The sequence below is a fragment of the Esox lucius genome, chromosome 11, assembly GCF_011004845.1.
Source record: "Esox lucius isolate fEsoLuc1 chromosome 11, fEsoLuc1.pri, whole genome shotgun sequence".
Classification (NCBI taxonomy): domain Eukaryota; kingdom Metazoa; phylum Chordata; class Actinopteri; order Esociformes; family Esocidae; genus Esox; species Esox lucius.
In genome coordinates this window covers 6,244,547-6,266,895 of record NC_047579.1, presented here as the reverse complement: position 1 = coordinate 6,266,895, position 22,349 = coordinate 6,244,547, and the positions used below count along the sequence as shown (strand labels likewise).

The window sequence follows — 22,349 nt, the reverse complement described above, 5'->3', positions numbered from 1 at the left end:
CATAACGGCCATTGTTATACGCTGCTCTTGATATGGTTGACTGGTACACCATTACTCCACTCCCAGGTACTGAACTCTGTAGCTCCTTCAAAGTGATTGTTGGTATCCCTATGGCTTCTTCAGTTTTCTTTGTAGTGCCTGGTTGTTGTGATGCAGCTTCCATGTCCTGATTATTGAACCAACTCTGCTCACTGGGATATCCAAACACTTGGATATTATTTTGTACCCTTTTTGGAATCTTTACATAAAAAAAATATATATATATATACTTTGAGAATGTGATTGCAACTTTAACGGTTTACATTTTGAAGCCAGTGGTAAGGTAATTGAATCCTTATTAGGGACATTTCTTTCATCTAAGCGAACAGTGTGCTTGCATATAACAGGTTTAATACACATGTAAGCAACGTACAGGATTTGAGAGGTGCGAGAAACAGGATACGAAACCCCTCGGATTTGGCTCAGTATGTTCCACGGATCCGGTACCTGTCACAAATGTTTAGTATTTTTCTTTACTCTGTGCTCTTTGCACTGTAAACATTCTACTAAAAGCAATGAGCAATCATCAAGTTGCCTTTTCCTGCTGCCCCTTGTTGTAACCTCTGCACCGCCTGACAAGACTGGGAAAGTTGAAGCTTTTTGTTGTCCACTTTTAATGCCACTGATGTGCTTCATTCGTGACAATTGGCTCTCTTTGCTGAGTCAAGCTTGAAGCAACTGAATTTGTTATTCTGTCTTTATTTACTATCCTTATTTATTTCCCATTGAATTATTCCTCATTATGTAGTATTTCCATTCAGATGTATGTCATGTAATATATCATATACATTCTATGACATGCACTGTATGTCCAAGTCTTTTATCAGATGCACCAAACAACATAGCGTCATTCTGAACAATGAAATTCTTGTGACATGCCGTTATAGGATGTCATTTGAAAAAGTAGTTGCTACTGTTCTGTTTACACACGGCTTTCTGTTTCTGGGTTTCTGTGACCGAATATAATCCATTAGTTGTTAAGGCTTGGTAGATGATTTAAACATTACCCGGGAAGGCATAGATTGGAATGTGTCCACAGAAAAGGTAATGGGCTAAGTGCTCATAAAACATCCCCCATATCCACATTTTGGGTTATAACAGAGAGTTTTCCAAAATTTACTTTTGTTGCTTTTTCTCACTGCATGGCTCCTTGCCCATGCAACCTCATATCTCCAGAGAACTGCTGTATTTGACGGTCAGCCCAGCTTTGCACACCCCCCTATCCCTGCCAGGCCAATAGGACTGGATCCATTCCAGTCTTGTGCCCCAATGTATTATGGGACCACACAATTTATAAATGATGTACCACATACGCTAACATAACTTTACATCCACCTGGTAGCATATACCATTTTACATCTACCAGGTAACTTATTCATATCTGTAGGTGTAAGCGCTGTATGGAATTTATTGGGTTACGTCAGTGGTCAATGCTTTATACAGTTACGATAACAGGCAGCATTTCTCTGATGCCCTGTTCTCTGTCATATCCAGTTAGATCTGATATAAGCCAGGGTACCGTTCTGTTTCCTTTGGCCTGTTGTCTGTTTCCGTTCAGGGTGTATGGGAACTAAATCTCACAGACCGATAAATAGACAGAAGGACAGATGGAGAGAAATAATGTGAGTTTGTGTTTATTTGTGCCTCTGCATTTCCATCCTACTCAGAAGTGAAGGAATATTAGGTCTTTTCTGCAGCCAAGCTCCTCCTCCCTTTAAATATCCAACCCCCCATCCCACTCCGCCTCCTTTCTCCCCCCTCTCCTCTCCTCCTCCCTGACATCCCTCTCTACCACACCATGTTCCCTCTTTCTACCAGTTGTTGTATTCTGACATTGCCTCAGCAAATGTCATTTTTAACCTTTCCTGTCTGTCAGAGGTTACTATTTAATTTGTGTATGCACACACTTGTTTGTGTGTGTGCACATATGAGAGATTTCTTCTTTGAGCCTCCTAGTGTCAAGTGTTTTCGGAAAATACAATTGGTTTCCTTCCTCCTTGTCAGTATATCACAATGTCTGGTGAGATTACAGGGGTGCTGGCACACAAACAGTACTTCCTGTTGGCACCGTCAGTCCTCAACCACAGGACCAGTCTGTCAGGTAACACACAGACCAGCTAGACTGATTACCCTCCCAGGGAGGAGACAGATGGACAGACAGACAGGCACACAGTCAGATGGTGCAGAGACAGACAGACAGGCAGAGGATGAGGAAGAGAGAGAAAAAGAGTCTCCTTGACCCTGCTTTGGATCCCAGTGGTGATGAGATTTATCTTCATCCGAACATCACTTCTCCAGCTGGAACCTTCCGGATGTTTTATGGGCGATGGAGACGCTCTGCGCGTAGTCATAACGCCACAGGGAATATCCTAACTGCACCCATCAAAGCTGATGGGAATGTGATTAACTGGGATGGAGACAAAGCCGCTGAGGATGTTTCATCTCTGTCACTAGAGGGCACTGTGGTATAGGGGATGGGGGCAATTATGAGAGAGAGAGTGGGGTGGCTGGATCCCAAATGAACCCCTTCCCCTTTCCTGTTGGACCTCGTTTGTGAGTTCACATGGGCCCCTGCCCTTTCTTGTTGGACCTCGTTTGTGAGTTCACGTGGGCCCCTGCCCTTTGCGGTCCCAAAGCTGAGGGAGTGAAATGTACTGTGGGCGGATGGGCTAATTAGCCCCTTCAGTGGCCCCTTCCAGCAAGTGTGCAACGATGCAGATTCCAGTGGGGAAGTGGAATCCCAGAAGGCACCACGTTATTTGGAAGTTTGGGTTTCATATCTTAAAAAAAAAAGGATTTCTTCCTTTTAATTTCATCCTTGTTCTTATTATTTCAAACTGAGTTTGACCCAAAGTTGATCTCAGAAATTCTCTTTATTCACCTTTCCACGCTCTGGAAGTGACCTTTCGAGACTTGGCAGGCAGTCCAGGATAGTCGGTAGGGTCACCCTGGACCTGTATGAAATTCACTGGGAAAGAAAGGATGGAGGGAAAGAGAGAAAGATTAAGAGAAACAGAGTGTGCCACATGTCATTACCATAACAACGGTTCCATAATAAGAACTTTGCAAAAATGCATTTTATTTTCATATAAAACTGCTTGGGCAGTTTGTTTTTCCTGTCTGTCTTCTGAGTGATCATCACACTGACCTGTTAGGCTACGTCCCCTATTCCCTTCGTTACCTCATGGGCCTGGTTCAGCAGTAGTGTGCTGTAAAGGGGATAGGGGACGGTTATGGACACTGCCATACCGGGGTGTTAATATTGCTAGCATTACTTCCCATAACAAACTGATTCACCGTGACAGCACTGCTGTGTAATCACAGTTCTCCTTCACTGCTGACATCATAGAAACACACAGGGGGGCAGATTAGGGCATATAAACAGTTAGAGAGTGAGTTAGAGAGTTAGTAAGCATGCGAGCCAGATCAGAGAGACGAGAGATCTCTCACACACACACGTGTACCCACACACACATGCCTATAGGATTTACTGTCAAAACTAACCGACTGAAAATCCTCTGACTGTTCACCTGACTGAGTTCATGCATGTGAGTCGTGGTGTGTGTGTGTGTGTGTGTGTGTGAGTCGTGGTGTGTGTGTGTTGAGAACACTTAATGGTGTAATCGGATGAGTGGCTGGTTTGTGAGGTTTCATCTCTGTCTTTTCCTTCACACACCAGCTCTTACTTGGCCACTGGACTCTCAATTAACAGTGTAGGTTTGTGTATGTGTGTGTGCCTTATGCAGCACTTAACAACGCATTTCAGCAATAACTAAGTAAAGTCTGTCAGATCTTAGTGAAGTAGGTTGAGGGTATGAACCTTTTTTGTTTTAAGAAACAGTTATTTTGACTGACTGTGTAATTACATAAAGAGGCCATAGGGGGCGCCTGTGTGTCTCTTCCATATGGTCACATCCTCTTAACACAACAAAGAAACAGACAGGTGTAGGAAGTAGCAGGGCCATTAGCCATTTGATCTCCAACACAGCCACAAACACGACAGTACCTATAGTGACTTGGTAACAACTTTGATTCCTATAGCCACTTCAGACCAGGGACAGTGGTCACCACACGCATTAAAACAAAATAATTTAGGATTGTACAAGTCATGAATTAAACATCTATCGAATAGGTTCATAAAGATAAACCGTAATCGAAATCAGACAAAAGAAAGAGTTGCAAATGTCAGTTCGCTTAGTGCATTTAAAATGTTGGTTGACGTCAGTCTGGCGTTTGTTTGCTTTGTGTTTGTGGATTGTGGTGGAAAACTGTGTCACTTCCCTGGTCCTTGCCCCGCCCACGTAGTCCAGAGTCCAGTCCAAAATGAATGCTTCTAAGCATAAGGCTAGGCATTCCCATAATTAACAAAAGTAATAATAATATTTCCTTTTTATGAACAATAACTGTGAGGCTTTTCATATATGGCTCCAACAGTACACTTAAGAATGTCTTCACTTAGACCAAGTCATTATCCTTTCTGAACGAATTCTCCTTCAGTTGAAAGAAACCCAGGGTTGTTTTCAAATTAAAGCAAATGCGCCAGAATGGATAGGGGGGGTCTACTCGAAAGTGTCTGTCAAGAAAATCGTGTTTTTCCTTTACTGTTGCGAAAGGCTTTGAAACTGCGTGCCACAATGAACACGGGCTGCGTATAAAAAGGCTGCCGTTCTTCCCTCAGTCTCGATGCTCGTCCCTGTTCTCTCACGTGTGCCCCACAGCAGCCACATGCTTCACCTCCACGTCGAGGTGTGGATGATACCCCTGGAACCTAACCCGGGTGTCTTCACAGGACCGGGTGTCAGCGCCTGTAGACTACACATGTGGCTGTAGCGTGTGGCTGTAGCGTGTTGCTGTAGCGTATGGCTTTAGCGTATGGCTTTAGCGTGTGGCTGTAACGTGTGGCTGTAGCGTGTGGCTGTAGCGTGTGGCTGTCCTGTTAAAACCTTATGTTCTCTCCCTCGCCCTCCATTTACTTCTCTTTCTCTCATCACTCTGGGCAGCAGCCTTTGATGGTTTGATGTTTCGGTCGAGCGTAGTGAGCCCTGGAAGCCGACAGTCATTTGTGTTTCTTTGCGCTGAGCGGTGCGCAGTGTGTGTGTGTGTGTGTGTGGAGGGGGCATTGATTTTTACTTGTATTGTACCACCATACAAAACCACACGTACACTGAGCCCTCCGTTAACAGCCTTCCTATCAGTTCTTGCGATCTGGTTAGAGGGATGCAGAGAGGAGACACGGATAAAGACAAACATGTTGCCTTAGTGTGTGTGTGTGTGTGTGTTTGGGGAGTGGGAGGGATAACAGGAACAGGGTGGAGGTAGGGTAACACAGTGTGTTAATCGCTCCATCAGTTCCATCAACAAGGCTGTCTCTCTGCCTTTTCCATTCGTTTCTCGACATGAGGCCGTCAATGAGATGACACTCAACACAGCTCAAACGTGGCCTAGTAATAAGACCCGGGAACAGCTATGTACAACCCTGTTTCCCGAAAACGTTGGGATACTGCGTTAAAGGCAAATAAAAACAGAATACAATCATTTATCCTATATTTAATTGAAAATAGTACAAAGACAACATATCAAATGTTGAAACTGAGAAATGTTATTGTTTTTGGAAAAATACTTTTTGAATTTGATGCCCTCCTTAGTCATTTTTTTTGTTTCATAATGCGCCTAAATGTTTTCAATGAGTGAAAGGTCTAGACTGCAGACAGGCCAGTTTAGCACCTGGACTCTTACTATAGACCCATGCTGTTGTAACACGTGCAGAATGTGGTTTGTCTTGCTGAAATAAGCAAGGCCTTCCCTGAAAAAGATGTTGTCTGGATGGCAGCAAATGTTGCTCCGAAACCTGTATATTTTGTTCAGCATTAATGGAGTCACCCATGCCATGTGCACTAATGCACCCCCATACCATCAGGCATGGGGATGCATTAGGACGCAGCGTCCATGGTTCCTAAAAATAATTTCAAATATGGATTTTCCTTAAATGAGCTCGGGCCCAGAGAAGGCGGTGGTGGTTCTGGATCTTGTTTATATGTGATTTCTGCCCATGCAGTGATGTCCACTACAGAATCTTGTCTGTTTTTAATGCAGTGCCGTCTGAGGGCCCTAAGATCACGGCCATCCAGTATTGGTTGTCGGCCTTGTCTCTTGCATACAGAGATTTCTCCAGATTATCTGAATCTTTTAATGATATTATGTACCGTAGATGATGAGAACCCCAATCTCGTAGCAATTATACATTGAGAAACGTTATTCTTAAATTGTTGCACTATTTGCTATTTGTCTTTCACACAGTGGTGAACCCCTCCTCATCCTCACTTGTGACAGTCCCATCCTCTCTGGGAGGCTCTTTTAATACCCAATCAAGGTTTATTTTTTTAGCATTACACAACTTTTCCAGTCTTTTGTTGTCTCTGTCTCAACTTTTTTTAAACTTGTTGCTGGCATCAAATTGAAAGTGGGCATATATTTTTCAAGAAACAAAGAAATTGGCTCAGTTTTAACATTTGTTATGTTGTCTTGGTACTGATGTCTATTGAATAGTTTTATTTTACGCTGTGTCCCAACTTATTTGGGAGCGGGGTTGTAGTTCTGTGCCCCAGCACATGCCTGTCACCAGGGTTGTTAGTGTAACCGTACGGTGCCCCGACAAAGTGTTTTCATCCGGTTGTTTGACACAGTTACTCCTAACGGATGTCTGTGTTCACTCATAAACCATCTGTTCCATTTCTTGTCTCCAGGGGCATCCTGTAGACGGGTTTGATTGGACAGGTTTTGATCGATGAGCAAGACACAACAGCCCCCTACGTGTTTGATTTGGAGGCGGCTGATGATGTTGAGCAGTTGGATTTCATGCTTTCATGTTTCCTTCAGCTTCCTTCCAGAAACGATCGTGGTTCCACCCAAACCGTGTTTACTGTCAATACAGTTTCCAACGTCCAAATGGAATGGGTCTTCCAGACGCAGTGACCTACCAAGGGATTGAACTCTTCTAACTGTGGATTAGACAGCAAGCTTAGCAGAGAGACTGTGTAGCAGCAGTGTTGGGTTTTATCCCGGGTAAGCCTGGGAAATGTGTGTTTCAGAGTGTGTGTATCATGTACGTGTCTGTGGCTTTATCCAGCCAAACTCCTTTCTCACATGCCTCTTCACTTCATTCTTCCCTCTCCTCTCCCGTCCCCCCAAAACTCCCCCCTCTCGTTCTCTTCCTGTCTGGAGTCATTTAAAGTCAGTTGCAAAGTGTTCATGTCCATTTGGTATCCAACGGGGGGCAACGAAGCAGCCTTGCGTCTTGTTTCATGTCTAATTCACTTTAAGCATGAAACCAGACAGACAGGTAGACAGACAGACCGACAGGTAGACAGACATATAGACAGACAGGTAGACAGACATATAGACAGACAGGTAGACAGACAGACAGACAGGTAGACAGACAGACCAACAGACAGACAGACAGGTAGACAGACAGACCGACAGACAGACAGGTAGACAGACAGACAGACAGACATGTAGACAGACAGGTAGATAGACAGACAGACCAACAGACAGATAGACAGACAGACATAAGGCACAAGCAGTTTGTCTAAACCTTTAAACACAGATATCGGTTGAAGATATTAGACATAGTCTCTCATTTTGGTAAAATTATCTTTGTTAAATGATCTTTCCCTGAGAATTTTATTTGAAACTAACCAATCCGTTTTAAGGTATGGTTTTATTTGTTGCGTGTTCGAGGTATGGGTAATCTGAAAGGGATATCTGGTGATTTCTAAAGGAAAACATGTAAGTCTATTAGTAGATGATGTTAGCCAGAACGACTTACAGGAGCGAGTATGTACATTTTAATGCTGGACCCACGAGGGAAATCACCCTGGGGACATGCTCTATTAACTGAGCTAGACAGGACCCTAAATATTGTCCATGAACACATTCATGCTCAGATGAAGATTGTATACCCTCTTCTGTAGACTGGCAGCTTAGAGGTTCTGTGTGTTCATTTTATTTGTGTTTTACCCATAATGTCCTAAGAAATGCTTATACAATGGTTGAGCGTATACATGAGTATGTTCTAGAGTGTTCTGCCTGCCTGCCTTCCTGTTCAGAGTCAGAATGGACTGTACACATGACCTTCATGTTGGTACCAAGGTCTAAAGACAGATGGACTGTCTCAAAGTCCTACCTGAAACCTCCAAGGAGCTGCTAAGCTGTGAGACTTAACTTCCTTGTTCAGGAATGACCCATTCCTGATTCCTTTTTTGTCACTGATTCTCTTCTGTTTCCTTGATAATAACTAATTCACTTAATTCTCAAAATCTTGGGAAAAGCCGCTGTCCCTGATCTATATTTATTTATAACACACACACACACACACACTTTCTCTAACCCAGTGATGAAATGCTGGAGTCGTGACAGAAGGACAGATATGGGGAGAGAGATTGCTGTGTGTTGCAATGTGTGACTCTCATTCTCGCTGATGTCACCTTATGTGGCCGGCCCAGCTGAATTGTTGCCTAGCAACAACCTGGGGAGAGAGAGGGAGCAGAGAGGGGGAGAGAGAGAGGGAGGGAGAGAGAGAGAGAAGGAAGAGTAAGAGAGAAAGGAGGGAGGGAGAGAAAGATAGTGGGTGTGGCTTCATCCCGGCAACTGTTGCCAAAGCGTCAGTTTGGGTGTTCAAATTCAAACCAGAAAGCTGCAGTGACAGTGTGTGTTTGTGTGTGTGTGTGTGTGTGTGTATGTGGGAACATGACAGTGCCGAGCTGGAGTACTGGTCTACAGCCTTCTTTGCTTCTGTTTTATTGAAATCTCTGTGGATTGTGGCCGGGATAATACTCTTCATGCTGGATCTGTTCTCCTGTGTGGGTGTGTGTGTTCGGACCTGGCAAACACACGTGTGTGTGTGAACGATCTCTACTGTGACCGAATAGCACGCGGACTCTGCATTTGGAAGACAGCCTGGTTTGGATTACCCTCTTGTTTGAAACGCGGCGTGTGTCTGTGTGTTTGGGTGTGTGTAAATGGCTGTGGCGGTTGAATCGGCAATTGACAGCACGCTTTGGTGGGGAGGGGGGGAGAGCCCCCCTGCAATGGACTGCACGGTAAGAGTGTGTGTGTGTGTGTATGTGTGTCTGTGTCTGTCTGTGTCTGTGTGTGTGTGTATACTGAGAGAACGGGTGAATGCTGCAGAGCTTGTCTATTGTTCCAACTGTGTGTCTGCTGTCTCTCTCTCTCTTTCTCCCTCCCTCTCACTCTCTCTCCCCCTTTCTATCTCCCTGCCTCCCTCCCTCTCACTCCTTCTCTCCCCCTTTCTATCTCCCTGCCTCCCTCCCTCTCACTCCTTCTCTCCCCCTTTCTATCTCCCTGCCTCCCTCCTTCTCACTCCCTTTCTCCCCCTTTCTATCTCCCTGCTTCCCTCCCTCTCACTCCCTCTCTCCCCCTTTCTATCTCCCTGCCTCCCTCCCTCTCACTCCCTTTCTCCCCCTTTCTCCCCCTTTCTATCACCCTGCCTCCCCCCTCTCACTCTCTCTCTCCCCCTTTCTATCTCCCTGCCTCCCTCCCTCTCACTCCTTCTCTCCCCCTTTCTATCTCCCTGCCTCCCTCCCTCTCACTCCCTTTCTCCCCCTTTCTCCCCCTTCCTATCTCCCTGCCTCCCTCCCTCTCACTCCCTCTCTCCCCCTTTCTGTCTCCCTGCCTCCCTCCCTCTCACTCCCTTTCTCCCCCTTTCTCCCCCTTTCTATCTCCCTGCCCCCCCCTCACTCTCTCTCCCCCTTTCTATCTCCCTGCCTCCCTCCCTCTCACACTCTCTCTCCCCCTTTCTATCTTCCTGCCTCCCTCCCTTTCACTCTCTCTCTCCCCCTTTCTATCTCCCTGCCTCCCTCCCTTTCACTCTCCCTGCCTTCCTCCCTCTCACTCCCTTTCTCCCCCTTTCTCCCCCTTCCTATCTCCCTGCCTCCCTCCCGTTTGCTAGTAGTCATGTATCGTTCTGTCTTCAGCGTGCGACGTCTCGTGTCCTGGGACCCGTTGACTGTGAACTTTCCAATCAAGTCGACGTCCTTGGTCCCAAACGGCGTCTCATTGCTTTTCCCTGCACTGCTCACTCATGAACATTAACCATGTAAAGAGCAGTGACCAGAACCCCATAAACGCTCTTTAAAGCCATCGCCTCATTAAAGGAATAAGGAGTCATGTGGGACGCAGATCTGTTTAAGCGACACGGCCAGCGGTGGTTTATGGAGGCAACACTTAGCCGCGGTATATTAGTCGTATACCACACACCCCCAGGGACGCCTTATTGCTATTATAAACCCTTAACCAACATGATTCCAACCGTGTTTTCTGTGTCACACTGGTGGAACATGGTCCCATATACCACGGCATTCAGCATTCAAGGTTTTAACCACCCGGTTTATGAATGTTCATAAGAGGTACATTAATGTATATGTAGCCCATAACGGCTATATATAAATCTATGTATGTATAAATAGGAAAGCTTAGTGCGGTGCCTGGCATTATGTTAGACTACAGTTACTTTGAATTTAAAGCTGATGCATACAACTGTAAGCTTTCCTATTCACAGCCATTTGGTGTGTCTAGTCACTCACCTGAAATAGAATAACTCTATTATCCGTTCCACTTTCTGGGTTGTTTCCAGTTTATTCTCAAACAGCTAAAGGGGTCACTCCTTTCAAAATGTGTGAGTGGATGTGTGTGTTAATGGCTGGTTAAGCATGTAGGTAACAGGCGACAGTAGCATAAGACTGCCGTGGGTCAAACTGGTCAATGGCCTCAGTTTACACACACACAGACACACGCACACACACACGCAGACACACACAACCATATTGGGTCTGTATGAAGGGGGCTGTTGTGTGTGTGTGTGGAGGGGGGCGGTAGCTGTTTGGAGGTGAAAATGAGAGAGGGAGAAAGAGATGGGGGTGAAAGACGATAGGACAGGTGTGTGTGGCAGGGGGTTCTGGGAAATGAACCATTTGAGAAGGTTTATGGGATGGAGAGAAAGGAGGATTTAGGGAGAGACAAAAGGAGATATAGAGGGGAAAATGGAAGGAGGAACAAAGATACAGAGAAGGAGAGGGAGACAGAAGGCCAGCTTACCAAGATTGACTTTTCATCTCCTGATAATACCTCAAATTGAGACAGTCTGGATCGACACGTGTGTGTGTTAGGTTTAGGGAAAGATGTGAAACAATGTTAGCATTGGGGTTATTTTAGGTTTAGGTATTAGTGGTTAGATTTAAGGATAAGCATTAGGACGAGGTTAAGGTAGGGCATACAAGTTAGGTTACTGAAGTTCTGGTTAGGATTTCGGTTTGAAGATCGGAAACATGGATTTCAAAGTTTCAGTCTCCTGCAAGAATAGAAAAGCAAACCTTTGTGTGTGCACAATAGAAAGAGCAAGGCATGCTTTTCAGGCCATAAAACTATGTAGAGAAACACTCCTCTTTCCTTTGAAAGAAACACACCCACATTGTCCTTTGCTGTCATTTTCCCCTCTGTCTCTGCCCTTGGTTCAGACATAAATGTGTGTATAATTGATGTAGTTAAGAAGAAGTGCACACACTCATACACACACTCTCACTAATGCTTTGAACTTCTGCATTAGAATGCCAGACTCACTTCTAGTGCATGGTCCAAATAGCATTATGAAGTGCATTACAAATGGTGAGGTGGACACAACGTAGGAAATAGGATGGCATTTGGGAAACACTTCCAGACAAAGACCAGGAGAGAGACAGAGACGGCAATGTCTCTCCTACAGACACACTCAAACTAAATGGGTTTAATACTGACAGCACATTAGCAAGAGCAGGTGTTTTGAAGTTATATGTCTTAGTTTGATGTGTACAAATCAAACAGTGGACAATAGAAGTCTCAGCTTCTTAATTTTTTTGTATTCTTGGTAGAGAGATGTTTTTATGTTGACGGAGCAACTCTTAATCCTCACTCCTTTGTGTGTTCGGTACGTGTGTGTGTGTCTGTGTGTGTGTGTGTGTGTGTGTGTGTGTGTGTGTGTGTGTGTGTGTGTGTGTGTGTGTGTGTGTGTGTGTGTGTGTGTGAGTGTGTGTATGTGTGTGTGTGTGTATGTGTGTGTGTATGTTTATGTGTATGTGTGTGTGCTTGTATGTGTATGTGTATGTGTGTGTGTGGGTATGTGTGTCTGTCTGCCAGACAGTTGTATTGTAGCCTGGTGCGGCCAGTAGACATATATGTATTATTTACACACAGTCACTCACAGATCGAGGCCACATCTGATTTTCTCCTCCTGCTCCCTATAACTCTGCTTCCATGTTCCTCATTTTAATAACCCACCTCCTTTTTGCATATTTCCATAACCCCGCCTCCTTGTTGCCACTATGACCTCCCCTTCATGTCTCCCATTACACTGCCATATTAAATCCCGTTCTCCCTCGACGTACTCAGTTCACCAGCTATTAAAGGTGCGGTGAAATTCTTGTCCAGTGGTACTAAGTCAGCCATTATTACATCAAAAATATAATTGAATAGGAGTATGGCCATAAAAGCATTTCATTAATCAGTCATTCCCCAATCTACAGTGGATATGTGTTTGGGTTCCAGGTAGTGGTGCAGTGTTTTGGGTGTCCGGGGTTTGGATAGAACATCTTCAAAGATCAGAAACAATCTGTCTGAAAGGATCGAGTGAAAAGAACCTCTTTATATGCATCCCTCTCTTCCTCTATGGACTCTTAACTGTGTTTCTACAGTTCTAAAGATTTGGCTTCACTGTACCTCATAACCCATCCTATGGGGTGAGATGCCTCCCGAATTCTTCCAAAATACACAAAATGTTTTCTCTGGTTGTCGCTATGCTTGTGATACTGAAAATATATTTTATTTAAAAAAAATATTGATGTAAGTTTATCAAATGTTTTGTTATTTACAAGATGTCAAACATGTTATTTCTATTCATAGATGTAGGGAAGCCTTAAGAAAATTAATCCACTTGTTTAGGGAGAAACATTTTAATAGTTTTTGAGTATAATAGCAATATGTAAAGTTTGTATGTTTGGGGCAAGATACAACCCTCCATCCCTTTATGACTGATAACCTCTGATAATCTCTTACTGTACTTTAAACACAGCCAGTCCCCTAGACAATAAAAAAAAAAAAACTCCATTCCAGTCTTCCCCCTAGATAACCTTACAAATACACTGTGAACTTCTAAACCCAAATGACCTGTAAGTGACATAAGATGACTTAGATAAGAAAGGAGATCCAATGGGCTATAAATAAATACTGTAACACCATAATCTCATCTGCCCTCCCATGACATGAGTCATGGGTAACTGCTTGATATGTTGTCGTTGACAATAAATGCGTGTTCTGCTGCGCGGCGTTGGCCATGAAGGCTTTGTATTTTGTGTCTAGTGCTTAAAGACGGCACACGGATCGATGTGGAGAAACAACTGAAGGAGGGAGAAGGAGGGAGATGGAGGGAGGGGGAGGGAGGGAGAAGGAGGGAGAGAGGGAGATGGAGGGAGATGGAGGTATGATTGAAGGACAGGATCAAAACACAGCCCTCTGTACACGTCTCCTTGACCGTCTGTCTTTGGGAGACTCAGCAGGATTAACTAATAAAGTTCATGGCCTCTCTCCCTCTCCCCTTTTCTCTCTTTGCTCCGCTCTCTCTCTCCATGCTCACTGATGTGTTAATGAGACAGGTTATTATGTGGAGGGAGGGCAGAGTCGGGGAGGATGGGCAGAGTCGGGGAGGATGGGCAGAGTCGGGGAGGATGGACAAAGAGGTGCGAGGATGGTCAGAGCAGTGGGAGGATGGACAGAGAGGTGGGAGGATGGACAAAGAGGTGGGAAGATGGACAGAGAGGTGGGAGGATGGACAGAGAGGTGGGAGGATGGACAGAGAGGTGGGAGGATGGAAAAAGAGGTGGGAGGATGGACAGAGAGGTGGGAGGATGGACAGAGAGGTGGGAGGATGGACAGAGAGGTGGGAGGATGGACAAAGAGGTGGGAGGATGGACAGAGAGGTGGGAGGATGGGCAGAGAGGTGGGAGGATGGGCAGAGAGGTGGGAGGATGGACAGAGAGGTGGGAGGATGGACAAAGAGGTGGGAGGATGGACAGAGAGGTGGGAGGATGGGCAGAGAGGTGGGAGGATGGACAAAGAGGTGGGAGGATGGACGAAGAGGTGGGGGCCAGCCAACGGGTGGAGAGGGTGTAGGGACGTCTGTCTCCCTGCATTGCAGTAACACTGCTGACCGAGACACCTCCTGTTCCTAAAGGCTCCAAAAGGCGTGTCATATAGTGACTTGGTGCGTGATGTAAGAACGTGTGTGTGTGATGTCAGAACGTGTGTGATGTAAGAACGTGTGTGTGTGTGATGTCAGAACATGTGTGATGTAAGAACGTGTGTGTGTGATGTACAACCCCGTCTCCAAACAAGTTGCATTGCTGCATCCAATGTAAATAAAAACAGAATGCAATGCATTTATGTGCAAATCATTTAAACCCTATATTCAATAGAAAATAGTACAAAGACAACATATCAATTGCTGAAACTGAGACATTTTAGATGCTCACTTTGCCAGCAATACGTTTCAAAAAAGTTGGACAGAGGCAACAAAAGACTGGAAAGGTTGTGTAATGCTATAAATGTTAACCTGGTGGAATATCACACAACTAATTAGGTCAATTGGCAACAGGTCAGTAACATGACTGGGTATTAAAAGATCCTTCCAGAGAGGATGGGTCTGTCAGAAGTGAGGATGGGGAGGGGTTCACCACTGTGTGAAAGACTGCGTGGGCAAATAGAGCAACATTTAAGAATAACGTTACAATTGCAAAGAGTTTGGGCATATAATATAATTAAAAGATTCATAGAATCCGGAGAAATCTGTATGCAAGGGACAAGGCAGATTACCAATATTGGATGGCCATGATCTTCTGGCCCTCAGACGACACTGCATTAAAAACAGACACGATTCTGTAGTGGAAATCACTGCATGGACTCAGGAACACTTCCGAAAACCATTGTCTGTGAACACAGTACGTCGCTGCATCCACAAATGCATGTTACAACTCTACCATACAAAGAAACCAGATATAAACAAGATCCAGAAACGCTGCCGCATTCTCTGGTCCCAAGCTCATTTGTTATGGACTGAGGTGATGTGGAAAACTGTCCTGTGGTCTGACTAATTAAAATGTTTAATTCTTTTTGGGAATTATGGCTGCTGCATCCTCCGGACTTAAGAGGAGAGGGACCATCCAGCTTGTTATCAGCACACAGTTCAAAATCCAGCATCCGTGATGGTATGGGGATGTATTAGTGCACATGGCATGGGTGACTTGCACATCTGTGAAGGCACCATTAATGCTGAACTATATTTACGAGTTTTGGAGCAACTATGCTGCCATCTTTTTCAGGGAAGGCCTTGTTTATTTCAGCAAGACAATTAAAAACAACATTCTAAATGTATTATAACAGCATAGCTCCGTAGTAAAATTGTCTGGGTGCTAAACGGACCTGCCTGCAGTCCAGACCTGTCACCCACTGTTAACATTTGTCGCATTATGAAACGAAAAATATTACAAAGGAGACCCTGAACTGTTGAGCAGCTGAAATCCTGTATCAAGCAACGAAACTACAGCAATTGGTCTCTTCAGTTCCCAAACGCTAACAGAGTATTGTGAAAAGAAGAGGACATGTCCCAACTTGAAACATGTTGCTAGCATCAAATTCAAAATGGGCATGTATTTATCCAAAATCCATTAAATTTCTCAGTTTGTCTTTGTACTATTTTCAATTAAATATAGGGATACATGATTTGCACATCATTGCATTCTGTTTTTATTTGCATATAGCAGGGTCTCACATTTTTTGGAAATGGATTTGTAATACCTTGTATGTGATACAATGGCATGGCATGGCATCATCTACCGCTTATCCGGGGCCGGGTCGCGGGGGCAGCAGTCTAAACAGGGATGCCCAGACCTCCCTCTCCCCAGACACTTCCTCCAGCTCTTCCGGGGGGACACCAAGGCGTTCCCAGGCCAGCCAGGAGACATAGTCCCTCCAGCGTGTCCTAGGTCTTCCCCGGGGTCTCCTCCCGGTGGGACGGCACCGGAACACCTTCCCAGGAAGGCGTTCCGGAGGCATCCGAAACAGATGCCCAAGCCACCTCAGCTGACCCCTCTCGATGTGGAGGAGCAGCGGCTCTACTCTGAGCTCCTCCCGGGTGACCGAGCTTCTCACCCTATCTCTAAGGGATCGCCCAGCCACCCTGCGGAGAAAGCTCATTTCGGCCGCCTGTATCCGGGATCTTGTCCTTTCGGTCATGACCCAAAGCTCATGACCATAGGTGAGAGTAGGAACGTAGATTGACCGGTCTTTCTTCACCACGACAGACCGATACATCGACCGCATTACTGCAGAAGCTGCACCGATCCGTCTGTCAATCTCCCGTTCCATCCTTCCCTCACTTGTGAACAAGACCCCTAGATACTTAAACTCCTCCACTTGAGGCAGGTACTCTCCACCAACCTGAAGTGGGCAAGCCACCCTTTTCCGACTGAGGACCATGGCCTCGGATTTGGAGGTACTGATTTTCATCCCCACTGCTTCACACTCGGCTGCAAACCGTCCAAGTGCATGCTGAAGGTCCTGGCTTGAAGGGGCCAACACGACAACATCATCCGCAAAGAGCAGAGACGAAATCGTGTGGTCCTCAAACCTGACACCCTCCGGCCCCTGGCTGCGCCTAGAAATTCTGTCCATAAAAATTACGAACAGAACCGGCGACCAAGGGCAACCCTGCCGGAGTCCAACATGCACAGGGAACAAGTCTGACTTACTGCCGGCAATGCGGACCAATCTCCTGCTTCGGTCGTACAGGGACCTGACAGCCCTTAGCAAAGGACCCAGGACCCCATATTCTCGAAGCACCCTCCACAGGATGCCTAGAGGGACACAGTCGAATGCCTTCTCCAAATCCACAAAACACATGTGGATTGGTTGGGCAAACTCCCATAAACCTTCCATCACCCTGTAGAGGGTATAGAGCTGGTCCAGTGTTCCACGGCCTGGACGAAAACCACACTGTTCCTCCTGAATCCGAGGTTCTACTATCGGCCGTATTCTCCTCTCTAGAACCCTGGCATAGACTTTCCCAGGGAGGCAGAACAGTGTGATCCCCCTATAGTTGGAACACACCCTCCGGTCCCCCTTCTTAAAAAGAGGGACCACCACCCCGGTCTGCCATCCCAGAGGCACTGTCCCTGACTGCCACGCGATGTTGCACAGGCGTGTCAGCCAAGACAACCCCACAACATCCAGAGACTTGAGGTACTCAGGGCGGATCTCATCCACCCCCTGGTGCCTTGCCACCGAGAAGTTTCTTGACCACCTCTGTGACTTCAGCCCGGGTGATGGACGAGTCCACCTCTGAGCCCTCAACCTCTGCTTCCTCAATGGAAGACGTGACGGCGGGATTGAGGAGATCCTCGAAGTACTCCTTCCACCGCCCGACGACATCCCCAGTTGAGGTCAACAGCTGCCCACCTCTACTGTAAACAGCGTTGGTAGGGCACTGTTTCCCTCTCCTGAGGCGCCGGATGGTTTGCAAGAATCTCTTCGAGGCCAGCCGATAGTCCTTCTCCATGGCCTCACCAAACTCCTCCCAGGCCCGAGTTTTTGCCTCCACAACCACCCGGGCTGCAGTCCGCTTGGCCTGTCGGTACCCGTCAGCTGCCTCAGGAGTCCCACAAGCCAACCAGGCCTGATAGGACTCCTTCTTCAGCTTGACAGCATCCCTTACTTACGGTGTCCACCACCGGGTTCTGGGATTGCCGCCTCGACAGGCACCGGAGACCTTACGGCCACAGCTCAGAGCGGCTGCTTCAACAATGGCGGTGGAGAACATGGTCCACTCGGACTCAATATCTCCAGCCTCCATCGGGATCCTGTCGAAGTTCTGCCGGAGGTGGGAGTTAAAAATCTCTCTGACAGGAGACTCGGCCAGACGTTCCCAGCAGACCCTTACAGTATGCTTGGGCCTGCCGAGTCTGTCCAGCTTCCTCCTCCCCCATCGGATCCAACTCACCACCAGGTGGTGATCAGTTGACAGCTCCGCCCCTCTCTTCACCCGAGTGTCCAAGACATATGGCCGCAGGTCAGATGAAACGACAACAAAGTCGATCATCGACCTGCGGCCTAGGGTGTCCTGGTGCCACGTGCACTGATGGACACCCTTATGCTTGAACATGGTGTTCGTTATGGACAAACTGTGACTAGCACAGAAGTCCAATAACTGAACACCGCTCGGGTTCAGATCAGGGGGGCCGTTCCTCCCAATCACGCCCCTCCAGGTGTCACTGTCGTTGCCCACGTGGGCGTTGAAGTCCCCCAGTAGAACGATAGAGTCCTCCCAGAGACTCCAAGAAGGTTGGGTACTCTGCACTGCCGTTCGGCCCGTAGGCACAAACAACAGTGAGAGACCTATCCCCAACCCGTAGGCGCAGGGAAACGACCCTCTCGTTCACCGGGGTAAACAACACATGGCGGCAGAGCTGGGGAGCTATAAGCAAACCCACACCAGCCTGCCGCCTCTCACCATGGGCAACTCCAGAGTGGTGAAGAGTCCATCCTCTCTCAAGGAGTGTGGTTCCAGAGCCCAAGCCGTGCGTAGAGGTGATCCCGACTACCTCTAGTCGGAATCTCTCAACCTCACGCACCCAGGCTCCTTCCCCGCCAGCGAGGTGACATTCCACGTCCCTAGAGCTAGTTTCCGTGTCCAGAGATCGGGTTGTCTAGGCCCCCGCCTTCGACTGCCGCCCGATCCTCTCTGCACCGACCCCTTATGGTCCCTCCTGTGGGGTGTGAGCCCACGGGAGGGCGGCCCCATGTCGCTCGTTCGGGCTGAGCCCGGCCGGGCCCCATGGGGGAAGGCCCGGCCACCAGGCGCTTGCAAACGAGCCCCAACCCCGGGCCTGGCTCCAGGGTGGGGCCCCGGCTGCGCCATGCCGGGCGACGTCACAGGACACAAAATCTTTTTCATCAAAAATTTGTGATACAATGACTCTGTGAAATGAATGTCTGAAAAAAGGAATGGTTCGACTTGAGGTGGGGATGGGACTTGGTGTCACGTGTGTTTTCGTAGCGTGTTTGATGATATGACCATGGGTGGAGTGTGGATCCGGTCAGTAGCCAGGCCGTGTGAAGGGTTCCTCCTCTCAGGTCAAACGTAACTTCCTCCCCAGACACACCGTTACAGACCAGCTGAATAACATCCACTTATCATAAATCTCTTGAAATGCTGTGACGAGGGAGAGCACACTGAGGTGCACGTGTGTTATTTAGTTGTTAGTCCTTCAGACAGGCATGAAGAAGATCAACGAGGAATGATTAAATCACACCTACATTGAATATGCTATAAATATCCCTCAATGCCACAGATACAAAGAGAGGTTTCTATGAACACCACTTTTGCCTGACTCTAAACACACCAAACAGCCTTCCCTTCCCACTTAGAGGGTCCATGAATAGGCTGAATGGATCTATTACTGTTTGAAGACAGCCCAGTTGGTTATGGACTGGATGCACGTTTCAGGTTAAATGCAGTGGTGACATAATAACTACATGTTGCTGATCAATGGTCATCGGTTTCTTTCTTTTTATCTGTAAAAACTGTCATTTTTTTGTTGACTAATTTCTTATTCGTCTGTCTTCCCCCTCACCCCTGCAGAACGGTGAAGCCAGACTAGGCCCTCCCATCATCATGCGTACCCGCCCCTACCCAGATTGCAGTGCAGAGCAGGGGGAGTGTTGTGACATGGACAGCACCAATGAGAGTGGGGGGCGAGGCAATGAGAAGGAGGGATTTGGAGGACTTTTCCTACCTGGCAACAAGTAAGTGTTAAGTTAGGATGTCAATGATTTTCTGTTTCTGTCAAATGTCTAAATCCTGTCCCAAAAAGCCCCTTGAGGCACTTCTTGCAAACGTGTAAATCATAGACAATGTTGAAAAAGAATTGGTCACATGGAATTGGGCCCTTCACAAGCTCGGTTGTATTGTGAAGCTATCCCAATGTTTTAGGTGTCCAGGGACCGCATCCACAAAGCGTCCCAGAGAAAAAGGGCCTATATACAGTATCAGTTGAAAGATTGGACACAACTACTCATTCAAGGGTATTTTTCATTAAGCTGGTTGAGAGAATCCAAAGAGTGTGCAAAACCATAATTAAAGGAAATGGTGGCTACTCTGAATAATCTACAATGTGGAATGTATTTGTTTAACACTTTTGGGTTTCTACATGATTCCATGTGTGTTTCTTCAGAGTTTTGATGTCTTCACTATATCTACAATGTGGAAAATAGCACTAACTAAAGAAATACCCTTGAATAAGTGTGTCCAAACCTTTTCCTGGTACTGTGGGTACTGTCCATATAATAGTAATCATTATGATCAATAATGTATAACTGATCTTATGGGCTTGAGTGTCTGGCCAATTGGAGGGGACGGAAAATAGTGGCCTTGTTTGGTCCGTCTGGTCTGGGCTGCCTCCTGCTATGAACGTGTATTGCTGCAGAGTAGGTTTGAATCCAGCCCACTTCTGTTTCTATCTTTCAGCACTTTCCCTGTCCAATCAAGCATAAAAGGCCTAAACAAATAAGGTAAAAAAAAAGCAGAGCAGATGGAAATTTGTGTCCTAGGAATCACTCATGTTATTACTTTTCCCATTGGTCGCAGTTCTGGCCAGCTGATCGGCTCTGCCTCCGTCATCTTGGGGGAGGAGCAGTTTGAGGACTATGGAGAGGGGGAGGATGTGGACTACACTCCCAGCAGCCCCTGCCCCGATGATGAAACACGCACGAACGGCTTCTCAGACCTCGGTTCTTCTCTGCCATCAAGGTTAGCGACACACGGAGGACAACCAGGACACAGACATTATGAATACATTCCATTCACCAACGACCTTTGGAATACATTCCATTCACCATTCACCATATTCATTGTAGCTCCCAAATCCCTTCTAGAATTTCACCCACATACCGCGTTACGCCAACACACACTCCTCACAGGGACCGCGTTACGCCAACACACACTCCTCACAGGGACCGCGTTACGCCAACACACACTCCTCACAGGGACCGCGTTACGCCAACACACACTCCTCACAGGGACCGCGTTACGCCAACACACACTCCTCACAGGGACCGCGTTACGCCAACACACACTCCTCACGGGGACCGCGTTACGCCAACACACACTCCTCACGGGGACCGCGTTACGCCAACACACACTCCTCACGGGGACCGCGTAACGCCAACACACACTCCTCACGGGGACCGCGTAACGCCAACACACACTCCTCACGGGGACCGCGTAACGCCAACACACACTCCTCACGGGGACCGCGTTACGCCAACACACACTCCTCACGGGGACCGCGTTACGCCAACACACACTCCTCACGGGGACCGCGTTACGCCAACACACACTCCTCACAGGGACCGCGTAACGCCAACACACACTCCTCACAGGGACCGCGTTACGCCAACACACACTCCTCACAGGGACCGCGTAACGCCAACACACACTCCTCACAGGGACCGCGTAACGCCAACACACTCCTCACAGGGACCGCGTAACGCCAACACACACTCCTTACAGGGACCGCGTAACGCCAACACACACTCCTCACGGGGACCGCGTAACGCCAACACACACTCCTCACGGGGACCACGTTACGCCAACACACACTCCTCACGGGGACCGCGTTACGCCAACACACACTCCTCACGGGGACCGCGTTACGCCAACACACACTCCTCACGGGGACCGCGTTACGCCAACACACACTCCTCACAGGGACCGCGTTACGCCAACACACACTCCTCACGGGGACCGCGTTACGCCAACACACACTCCTCACGGGGACCGCGTAACGCCAACACACACTCCTCAGAGGGATGGGTGGGGAAACTGACTGTTCTGTGGTGACGATGGACATTGTGTTTGTGTAGTGCCGGTCAGACCCCACAGAAGATGCGTCACCTCTATAACAGTGAACTGTTGGACGTCTACTGCTCCCAGTGCTGCAAGAAGGTCAACCTGCTCAATGACCTGGAGGCCAGACTCAAGAACCTCAAAGCCAACAGGTAACACACACACATGCCCGTATGCACATTTACAAGCAATTTTACTGGCGTATACGCGGATTTTGAAAACATTTTCAGCCACAGCGGTTAATACGTGGGTGCAGCTAATACACAAATGTACATTTTTAAAACCGTTTCCACCAGTGAACATTTTCATG

General features: G+C 47.3%; 1 protein-coding gene across 3 annotated transcripts in view; it reads left to right on the top strand.

Moving 5' to 3' along the window:
* Positions 1-22,349, top strand: part of rab11fip4a (RAB11 family interacting protein 4 (class II) a) — a 62,237-nt gene that overhangs the window by 22,665 nt on the left and 17,223 nt on the right. The window contains exons 1-4 of one of the 3 annotated variants that reach the window (XM_034295353.1): positions 1,400-1,405; positions 19,775-19,938; positions 20,780-20,941; positions 22,057-22,191. In XM_034295353.1, coding sequence (XP_034151244.1) covers positions 19,808-19,938; positions 20,780-20,941; positions 22,057-22,191 — 428 coding nt within the window. In that variant the 5' untranslated portion in view covers positions 1,400-1,405; positions 19,775-19,807. Of the gene's footprint in view, positions 1-1,399; positions 1,406-8,700; positions 9,138-19,774; positions 19,939-20,779; positions 20,942-22,056; positions 22,192-22,349 lie in introns of those variants that run through there. The other 2 variants (XM_029123787.2, XM_029123786.2) reach the window with 2 other exon arrangements.